Below are 11,360 nucleotides of genomic sequence, written 5' to 3'. Positions count from 1 at the left end.
AGTCCAACATGGAAATACTACATCACAAGATTACACACAGTGCTATCAGGTTAGTCAATCAATCAGTCAATCCATCCATCCATCCATCCATCCATCCATCCATCCATCCGTCAACCAACCAACCAACCAACCAACCAACCAACCAACCAACCAACCAACCAACCAAGCAACCAAGCAAGCAAGCAAGCAAGCAAGCAAGATAGATTACATCATATAGCATGTATAGTTCCAGGGGGAAGCTTTTGAAAGATTGCACAGGCATTATGTTAGTCAATTCTCGCTATTCGCAATAAGGGCGCCGCCAGCGGTTTGCGATGTAATCGTGATGTATCATGGGAAAAGTCGACATCCAAGTCCAGCATAATCTGAATATTACCATGCTATTACATAGGAACACGTGACAATATTTTTTAGTTTGTCAAAATAAAGGTGTTACACGCGAATCGATACTCAATAATACTTAATAATGTGATTTGAAATGTGCACAATTAATTTTTCTCTATCGATTTGCGTAATACCGTTATATTGACAAACTAAAAATATTGTCACGTGTTCCTATGTAATAGCATGGTAATATTCGATTATGCTGGACTTGATGTCGACCTTTTCCCATGATACATCACGATTTTCCCATGATACATCACGATTACATCGCAACCGCTGGCGGCGCCCTTATTGCGAATAGCGAGAATTCTGTGGCCTGGTTAGATCCGATGTCATATAAAATTTCATGGTTTTGCACTTATTGTGTTTACATTTTCAATGCAGGCATTTTGCATCAGGAAAGCGTCTGGATCAGCTAATTCACAGTATTTTACCGAAGTTAAGCAGGGCTCTTGATGAAACTGAAGGAAAAGCATTTGATCCAAAGGAGGCTCTAGGAGTTGCGGTATATAATATCTTAGCAACCATGTGTTTTGGACATGAGTAAGTATATATTGGTACTCTCTTAAAGGTTGATGGTATAACAATCTAAAAGGATTGAGAAATAGATTTTTGGATTTAATCGTAACACTTCTTGTAGACTTTTATTTTACTATCCAATGAAGTGTTTAATCCTCCTAATGTACTACCAAATGGCATAATAGTTGGAACAAGATTTCAAACTATTAAGGGGGTACTACACCCCTGCCCAATTTTGTGCCTATTTTTGCATTTTTCTCAAAAATTATAGCGCATTGGGGACAAGTAAGATATGTATATTATAGGGGCAAAGACTACGATTACTGTACTGGAAATTTTATTTCAGCACAGACAACAGTTGTGGAGTTACAGTCAGAAAGAGGGAAACCATTATTTGATCAATAAATCAATAACTACTTGCTTTGAGTTGCTGACATTTCAGTACAGTAGTTGTAGTCCTTGCCCCTATAATATTCATCTTACTTGTCACCAGTGTGGTATAATTTTTGAGAATAATGCAAAAATGGGCACGAAATTAGCCAGGGGTGTAGTATCCCCTTAGTGAAAATTTTCCATATTTTTTCTCATTTGGAAAGGATTTGTCTCCAATTGCAGTTGGCAAAAGATTGGAAAACAATGAAAATGAATCATATAGACTAAATATTCAATCAACAAAGATGCATGGAAGATTGAGAACCCTCCTATCCACTTGATTGATTAAAAAGATTGGAAATTCAAATCATTTGACTGAATATTCAGTTTTGTTACTAACTGTAGTCGGCAAAAGATTGAAAAATCAATATTTTAGATTGAATATTCAATGAGAGTGTCTATGAATTCGAGAAAATAATCTGATCTGGACTTACTTTTTTGAGTGGCTTTATTTCACATCCTTTCCCGGATGCATTTTCAGGCCAAATGATGTTGACCTGTGATGCAAAAATTGACCTGTGATACCAATGTTGTTGTGTCACTGGTCAAGTGAAATATTGCCACCGAAAAAAAGTAAGTCCAGTAGATCAGATCATAATTTCAAATTCATAGTTGCTACTACCACCTGGATGAATGATAATCTCCACAATCATATTAAGGGAAGGGGTATGAACGTTTGGACAGTATTTATTGTGGGACATTATAGCACATCAGACACATCAAATTGCATTCTAAATACGAAGAATGCCATTCTGATATCAAATAATTTTGATTTTTTGAAATTTGCAATGTAATACACATTTTATGGCAAATCATTAAAAATTGATATTTTTGATAATTAACAGTACTCGAAGTAAACTTTATAAATTTGATGATTTATACTTAACGTGTATGTAGGTGGGATGAAAAGCTGACGATCAATTGAAAATTTTGACCTTTCGTATTGAAGATATGAATTTTTTTCCCCAAAACACCAAAAAAATTAGGTCTTTTTGGGAAAAAAATCCATATTTTCAATATGAAAGGTCAAAATTTTCAATTGATCGTCGGCTTTTCCTCCCAGCTACATACACTTTAAGAATATATCATTAGATTTATATAATTTACTTCAAGGACTGTTATATATCAAAAATTTGAAAAATTTCAAATTTTATAATTTGTCATAAAATTTGTATTATATCGTGATTTTCAAAAATGAAAATTATTTGATATCAGAAAGACATGCTTCAGATTCAGAATGCAATTCGATACATCTGAGGTGCTCTCATGTTCCATAAAAAATACTGTTGAAACGCTCAAAACGCGCATTCCAGATCCCTTAAGAGAGTATCCTTATTTAAATGAAGAGATTTCATATTTCTAGTCCAATAAATCAGTACTCACTGTGGAAAATTTCGTAGACTAGCAGACTTCTTTCTCAACACTATTGTAAGTGTTGTGAGGAACTTCTTTACCGCTGATGATACTGGTTGCTTAGCAATGTGGTTGCCAGTTGGTTTTCCAAGAAGATCATCAAATGCATGAATAAGATTGTATTGTCCCTCGTCCCTGATCATGATGTTATCTTGTTTGCTGATCTGAATTGCTTCCTTTATCTGTCCGCCTCCTTGCCTACTACCGTAGCCTCTTTCCAGTCTATGATATGATCTTTCTCCATGTTGCTAAGCAACCAGTATCATCAGCGGTAAGCAGAAGATCGTCACAAACAATAATAGTGATGAGAAAGAAGTCTGCTAGTCTTTGAAACGTTCACAGTGAGTACTGATTTATTGGAATATGAAATCTCTTCATTTATTTATCAACAATAGGCCTGATGAAAATGTACAGTAAAGTATCCTTATTTGCTTACTTTTGTTAGCTACTCCTTTGGGGATCCAAAACTGCAGTTTTGGATTGACTTTAACAAAGATGTGATGAGTGATGTTGGTAATGGGTTACCTGCCGATTTTATACCATGGCTCAAGCATTTCCCAGATGCAAGATCTAAAAGAGTTTTAAAGCTTATCGATGATTGGCATATGGAGCTTGGCAAAGAAATGACGGCTCACAAAGAATCCTATGATTCTGGTAAGTAGGGGGCAAAATGATACCCCAGTCATTTTCATCAGCATCATAATCATCATCAGCCCACATCATCCCACTGCTGGGCAAAGGCCTTCCCAAATTCAGCCATTCTGTGTGTTTACACTGAACACTCTTTATTTTTACCGGGTATTACCTGGTAACCCACAATCCGATTCAGGCAACAACCAGCACGTTTCTACTGATGCTATAAAATAAGGGTTGTGGTGTGTACCGGAAGTACTGAAAATATTTCCCTGACCCCCAAGCTGCTTTTGAGGTCATGATGTGATACATAAAATGTACATAAAAGAAGTTCAACACCCAGCAACCGTTAACCGTTGTGTTTCCACTGACAGAAATACCGGGTGTCACACCACATGGTCTACCTCATGAGGTGGATGACGGTTGCCGGGAGTCCACACCGCATCACTCGAAACTGACCTGTTTCCACTGAGCACATTAACCGGTAACACTCTAAACTAAACCACATTACCCGCCAACCGGTCCCCAGTAGAAATACGCAGAATGTCTCCTGTCAATGTATCCTGCAATTCCTGTCCAGGCTGTTGTTCCCAGGTAGCTGACCAGTTCATCTCTCCATCTAGCTTGAGGTCTTCCTCTTTTCCTTACTCCATATAACGGTTGCCACTCTGTTGTGAGCTGACATCTTCCATCTGTTATCCTACTCAGATGTCCAGCCCACCTCCGTTTTAATTAATTCTTTTTACTGTTGTTAACACATCCTTTAATCTTGTTTGTTCCATAATCCAGATGTTCCTTTTTGGGTCTCTCCTTGTATACCCCAACATCATGCATTGATTGAAAAGCTTTCTTTTCAGACAATTTGGCACGGGTTTGTCTGTTAGTATGCCCGGTTACTATGTCTTTGTATCTGCTGAAAGCTGCTCATGTTCATTTGGGGGTCATTTGGAACAAAAATTTGGAAAAAAGCCCATTTGGTATAAAATTTTAGATAAAAGGGGTCATCAGATAAAAAAATGTCAAATTTGCTGAAATAAGAGAATTTGAAAGTTTCCACATTGTTTTATGGTATTTTGATGATATAATTCTTGAAAAAATTGGGTCAATGGGTAGCAGAACTTGAAAAAAAGGGGACACCAAGTTAAAAAAGGGTCATTTACTCTCAAGGTATATTCTACTTCAAAAAAGGGGCTTAATGACAGGCACATATTGTCATTTCTGAAGTTAATACCCCTCCCCCTGCACGGGACCCCGCACAAAGCATGTAACTGCATATTTCACACCAAGGGCCTCAATTTCAAAAAGCATCTGGGATATAGGTTTAGTAAGCATTTGAATCTTGTTTATTTCCACAGAAAATGTTAAAGATTTGATAGACTGCTTGATGAAGGAACAAGAGAATGCTATCGCTGAAGGATCAGCTAAAGTTGACTCACTCACTGAGACGCACCTACTTCAAACAGTTAGCGACCTGTTCCAAGGTATAAATACTGTCATTCAGACAAGTTTGTAATTTCTTTCTTAAGAAACACCTAGATGATTTCTTATTTTGACTTGGGAAAAACAGGAAGGGGGAAATTTCTCCCCATTCTCTGAAATCACCAATTTGACTCAAATTCCAATCAGGAAACAGGCAGTAATTACAAAATGATCAAAATCATTCAAACCAGTCCATTTTAGCCAATAATGACTGCTCAGTACCAGAAGTGGGTAAGTGCAATAGCTGCCATGTGTAGCTGCCATGTGTAAATGAGTACATAAACTGTGTAAATTGCCCAATGTTCACAGGGCAGCTGTTGCACTTACCCACTTCTGGCACTGAACAGTTGATATATGCTTTCTGAATGGAAAAGAGTGAATTTCCACTCTTTCAAGGAGTTGAATGCAGGGCAACCCTTTTTTGAGTGGAAAACACTCTAAAATGAAAGAAAGTACATTTTCTTTAGGCATTGTTCACTCTTTTGAGAGTATACAGACTACTTTTTTCAATCCTTTAAGAGTGAAAATTTTCCACTCAAAAAGTGTTGTCCTCCATTTCACTCTCTCACTCTTTTTTCCACTCTTTCCACTCGGTGTACATTTAGAGAGTAGTCTGCCTTCCAATTGACCATCCATGATCCTGGATCTGCCCTTGATAATATTGGCAGGAAAAGAAAAAGTTGAACCATTTAGGCCTACATTGACTTGATCAAGTGTGGAGGAGGGAGGGTGGCAGAAAACCAAATACATTTTAAATGCCCTCTCCAGCTAACCCTGTTCATCCAATGACCCATTATTGACCCAAAATTGGCAGTACCCTCAATTTCACTGTTTAAAATAACTGAAAGTTTTAATAAACTGGCTTAAAATTTTTCACTTTTCCAAACAATTTTGTCACATTTTTAAACCAAACCAAGTTTCCTTTATCTTATATCCTAATTTTGCAACTCCAATATATATTGTCTTCTGATATCAATTAATAAAAGCGTTGTGGTATATTCCAGTTGAAATTCATACACTCACTTCGGAAGACATGACCATAATCTTTTGCATTCAGGGAGTGTGAATTTCAAATGGGGTTACCTGAATGGGTGACTCCATTTGAAATCTACACCCCCTGTGTGGGAGATTTAGGTCATGTCTTCCATATGGGGTATGGATTTCAACAGGAACAGCACAATTCCCTTTTTTCACATCAGCTGGCACTGACACAACTACCACCACTCTTCACTGGGCCGTTGCTCTGATGGCACAGCATCCTGAAATCCAGGAAAAAGTAGCTGAAGAAGTTGACCGAGTAGTCGGAAGAGATCGTCCACCCAGCGTGGAAGATCGTGGCCAGCTACCATACACTGAGGCATGCATGTATGAGATGTTGAGATACAGCACTGTTGCACCTATAGGAGTTGTACATGCTACTATGGAAGACGTTGCACTGGGTAGGCAATAGGCTCTTCTAATTGAAATCCATACACCCCTTTGGAAGACATGACCTTAATCTCTGACATGGAGTGTGAGTTTCAAATGGGTTATCTGAATGGGTAGCTCCATTTCAAATCTACACTCCCGTGTAGGAGATTATAAGGCCATGTCTGTCATAGTGGGTGTATGGATTTCAAATGCAAAAGCCCAATAACATAAGACTAAAACAAAAATGTTTGATTGTCCATAGAAGGGGTGGTGCAATAATTATGTGTACCCCCGGGGTGGTGAATTCTCAAAATGGTCTGCAAAAAATCGCTTGCCCCCCCCCTTTGGCCGTGCCAAAAAATCTTTGCCCCACCCCTTTCGACGTGCCAAAAACCCTTTGCCCCCCCCCCTTTTGACATGCCAAAAAATCTTTGCCCCCCTCCTTACACATGCAAGATTTTGGGGAACCCGAATTTAAAACCTTAAATTGTCTTATCATATAATGCGAGCGCAGCGAGCAGGAAATTTTGCATATTTGAACATGTTCCTAACGCTTTTCCCTCGCCTTTTAGGGCGTAATATAAAATGGTACCCAAAATATCTGTGCCAAAAATTGCTTGCCCCCCTTTGACCTGCCAAAATCGCTTGACCCCCTTTTGACCTGCCAAAAATGCTTGCCCCCCTTTTGGCCTGCCAAAAATCTTTGCCCCCCTATAATTCACCACCCCGGGTACACATAATTATTGCACCACCCCTAAGTGGTAGGGTCGGTTGGTTAGATTTTTTCAAATAATTTTTTAAAGTCAAACCAAAATGTGTATAGGCCTAATTAGCTTAAATAAATAACTCAAATAGGTGTGGAGTTGGATATTTCGCTACTGTATAAAATTGATTCATGTTTTAAAACAGTTTAGAAGTGTGAAGAAACTGTCTAAAACTGTAAACAATTTTTAAGAAAAATAAAGGCTTTCTGGAATTTCAGTACAGTGAAAAAACACACCTTTTTTTTCTAGATTTTTCAGATTAGTGTCATTGGGATGAGGACAATCAAACAACTTTTTTTTCCTTTTTTTGCTGATTGTTTTGTGTAAATGTAAGCATATTAAAAGTATTGATGGTGTATTATACAGTGTGCATTAATGTGATATGATCAAGGGGAATGAGTTGGATGTCGCTAATATTGTTTTTGAGATATTGGCAAAAACATCGTTTAAATTCTTTTGTTTTATATTGTTTTCAGCCATTGCTCATAACTCGGTAACCAGATGTCCGATTTTGATGGGGTTTACATCATAATGTAGCATTCGTAATCTGCTAGAAAATGATGTAAAAAACTTCTAATTGAAAATTGCCAACATGTGTCTCATTCCCCTTGATCATGTCACATATGCAGGCTGCAACGACCCAGCAAACACAAACGTTTTGTGGAAAATGTTATAGGGTAGGTCAACATTATCCAAATGATTCAAACTGTGGCCATAGGCTTCAACATACAAAGTCCAAGTTTTTTTATTTATTTACTTATTTACATAACTGGCTAAAATACATCAAAAATACACATACAAAGCATGTCATAAAATGTGCCCATCCACCACAAACTGGTCTTAAATTCGGCATTTACCATTTTGAGATACAATCAAAAACAATATATGGATTTCTATGTAAAAGATATAAGAAATTTGACCTTTGATGAACCATAACTTCACTTCCAGATGTCAGATGAAGCTGGTTGAGGTGTCATTCTAAAGCTGAAAGTACATTGTTACAAAATCTGTAATAAACAGAAAATGGTCTAGAGCCGACTTTACTACCACTTTGTGGTGGATGGTCACAAATAAAAATTATAAAAGATTGTCCCGGTAGGCTAGCCAGGAGGAGCCAGGAGCGTGAACACTATCACCCGAGGGGTGTGACATCTCCAATCCACCGAGACAAGTGAACTCAAAACATAAATATTAAATATTGCACATTTAGAATAAGTTACATATTACACATTACACATATTTCATCAACAATAACATAAAATTTAGGAGTCCAGCTCCAGCTCTTGCATAGTCATTTCAATAAAATGTGTTTTAAGGTGGCTTTTGAATGGCCTCATATTTTTATACAAAATAAACTGATCCCTGATGGACACTAGAGTGCATTCCAAAGACGGGAAAATTGACACTGATGGTATATTTAAAACTATCGGTTTTTGGGGTGATGTGATTGTTAAAAAGCAAATTGTCAAGATGGCGAATGTTTACAATCCAGTTGCTGAATTGAAAGACATAAGAATTTGAATTTGAAATACACTGGCAAGCAAAACAAATAGATAAATATTTCCTCCTGTTATTAAGATCCATAAGATTGAGTTGTTGAAGACGCTCCCTGTAAGATTGATCCCCCCTTCTCTGACCCAAAATAAATCTTGATGCCCTCCTGTGGATAAGTTCCAAATTATTAATATGATTTTTACGATATACAAACCAAACTGGTGAACAAAAATCTATGACCGGTAAAACAAGACATTTTCTCAAAATATCAAGAGCTATGTCAATAACCACTGAACCAATACTAGGCTTGTTTGTACTCATTTTAATGCATTTTCCATGCTGATTCCAAATATGGTTATAAACATTTACAATTGTGAAATTTTTGAATTTTTAATAAAATTTTGAAACTTGTCGCCTGCAGTCAACACCTGCGTGAAGCAAGTTCATTAAACACAAACTTGCTTTTTTATTGTTGCAGGTAATTACATGATTCCTAAAGATACTTGGGTAATGGTGAATCAATGGGCTATCCACTTTGATGAGAAGCACTGGGATGAACCAAACAAATTCAAGCCTGGTAAGATTGTAGGATCAGTAACACTCTAAATAGTGTATTCTGATGCAGAAAATGTTGCCCATTTGCAAAGTATTTTTGTAGAACATGGGAGCACATCAGATATATTGAATTGCATTCTGAATACGAGGAATGTGCTTCTGATATCAAATAATTTTTTTTAAATTCGCGATATAATACATATTATATGGCAAATTATTGAAAATTTATACTTTTGACATTTGACAGTCCTCGAAGTAAACTTAATAAATCTAATGATATGTCCTTAAAGTATATGTAGCTGGGAGGAAAAGCTGTCCATGATTTGAAAATTTTGACCTTTCATATTGAAGATTTACATTTTTTGGGAGGAGGGGGTGGAAGGGAAATCTGCATCTTCAATACAAAAGGTCAAAATTTTCAATTGATGGATGGCTTTTCCTCCCAGCTACATGCACTTTAAGTACACATCATTAGATTTTTAGATTTATAAAGTTTACTTCGAGGACAAATACATCAATTTTTAATAATTTGCCATAAAATGTCTATTATATTGCGAATTTAAAAAAAAAAAATTATTTGATATCAGAAGGACATTTCTCATATTCAGAATGCAATTCCATATGTCTGATGTACTCTCATGTCCCACAAAGAATACTGTACTGTACAAACGTTGATATCCGAGTCCTTAATGGCTTAAGACATTGTAAATTGTACTCCCTATCCCTATCCCTAACACCCCAAGGGCTTTTGCTAACTGCAAGGGAAAAAGGAAGGAATAAAGAGAGAAATAAACAAAGAAGTTGTTTGTTCCCATCGGGATTCGAACCCGAGACGCCTCGCATGCCAAGCAGTAGCTCAGCAATGGTGAGCCACAGGTCTTTCGCTGGCCAGGCCAACAAAAGTGTGTCTATATATCACTTAAGCTGATTGCATCACCACATCACATGGGATGCATGCATTCGAAGTGCATATATCATTTTGTAGTACATGTACCTGGTAGTGTTAGGGTTAATGACATTAATGTGTATTTTACCCCAAAATGGCATAATGACATGCAGAGCACCCCTGGCAGAGCACACTTATAAATTATTTTCCAATAATGCTAATGATCGTTTTTATGATGATGCATTTAAAGTCGTAGGTTGTTAATTCACCTCTCTTTCCCATAATGTTGATGACACTATATAGTAAAAATCCGACCCTCTAACAACGTTTTCTGGGACACAGACATAGACATGTGGCAAGTCACCCAAGGGTTATAGGAGCATGGTGGTCAGATTTATTCATTTGGTGATTTCTACCGTACTTAACCCCATGAGAACTACCTGCCGATTGGCCAAAATGAATATTGCATCCAATTTTGAACCAATCAAGAAGGGTATTAATAAAATCATCTGCAAATACAAGTTTGACCATAAATAGTTTAAAGTCTAGTCATAATTGGCAATTGAAATGAGCATATCAAGTTATCAACCAATCAGAAATGCTCTTAGATGACCAGTAGTGTCCAAGGGGTTAATTGAGCTGTCTGCCAAACTCATAACAATAATAAACTATTTTCCATTTCAGAACACTTCCTGGATGAATCTGGCGGTGTGCGGCAACATCCCGAAGGATTTCTTCCATTTTCGTTCGGACGCCGTGTTTGTCTTGGTGAATCGTTTGCCAAAGCAGAGATATTTATTCTCTTCTCCTGGTTGTTTCAGCATTATACCTTCTCTGTACCACCTGAGCATGAGGAAAAGTTTGAGCTTAAGTTAGACTTGAGTACAGGCCTTGTAAATCAGCTTCTGGAGTATGATATTGTTGCCAAGAAACGGTTCTGATTTTTATTCATTTCATATACGTGATCAGTTACAGTTACATGACCAATTAGGCCCAAAATAGCCTTTCTCCGCACAATTTATACCTAAAGTGTATGTAGGTGGGATAAAAAGCCGACGATCAATTGAAAATTTTGACCTTTCATATTGAAGATATGGATTTTTTTTAAAAACACAAAAAAAAAAATTATGTCGTTTTGAGAAAAAAATCCATATCTTCAATATGAAAGGTCAAAATTTTCAATTGATTGTCGGCTTTTCCTCCCAGCTACATACACTTTAAGAATATATCATTAGATTTATAAAATTTACTTCCGAGGACTGTTTTGATATATATCAAATTTTAATAATTTGTCATAAAATTTGTATTATATCGTGCATTTCAAAAATGAAAATTATTTGATATCAGAAAGACATTCTTCAGTATTCAGAATGCAATTTGATATGTCTGAT

At 36.8% G+C, this 11,360-nt stretch overlaps 1 protein-coding gene across 1 annotated transcript in view; it reads left to right on the top strand.

The window, feature by feature from the left end:
• Positions 1-10,978, top strand: part of LOC140156666 (steroid 17-alpha-hydroxylase/17,20 lyase-like) — a 23,962-nt gene extending 12,984 nt beyond the window's left edge. The window contains exons 5-10 of the mRNA XM_072179604.1: positions 769-927; positions 3,194-3,402; positions 4,737-4,862; positions 6,060-6,299; positions 9,007-9,105; positions 10,654-10,978. Coding sequence (XP_072035705.1) covers positions 769-927; positions 3,194-3,402; positions 4,737-4,862; positions 6,060-6,299; positions 9,007-9,105; positions 10,654-10,910 — 1,090 coding nt within the window. The 3' untranslated portion in view covers positions 10,911-10,978. The remainder of the gene's footprint in view (positions 1-768; positions 928-3,193; positions 3,403-4,736; positions 4,863-6,059; positions 6,300-9,006; positions 9,106-10,653) is intronic.
• Positions 10,979-11,360: the final 382 nt, after the last annotated feature.

Source organism: Amphiura filiformis, chromosome 7 (assembly GCF_039555335.1).
Source record: "Amphiura filiformis chromosome 7, Afil_fr2py, whole genome shotgun sequence".
Taxonomy (NCBI): domain Eukaryota; kingdom Metazoa; phylum Echinodermata; class Ophiuroidea; order Amphilepidida; family Amphiuridae; genus Amphiura; species Amphiura filiformis.
This window is presented reverse-complemented; position numbering and strand designations above follow the sequence as displayed.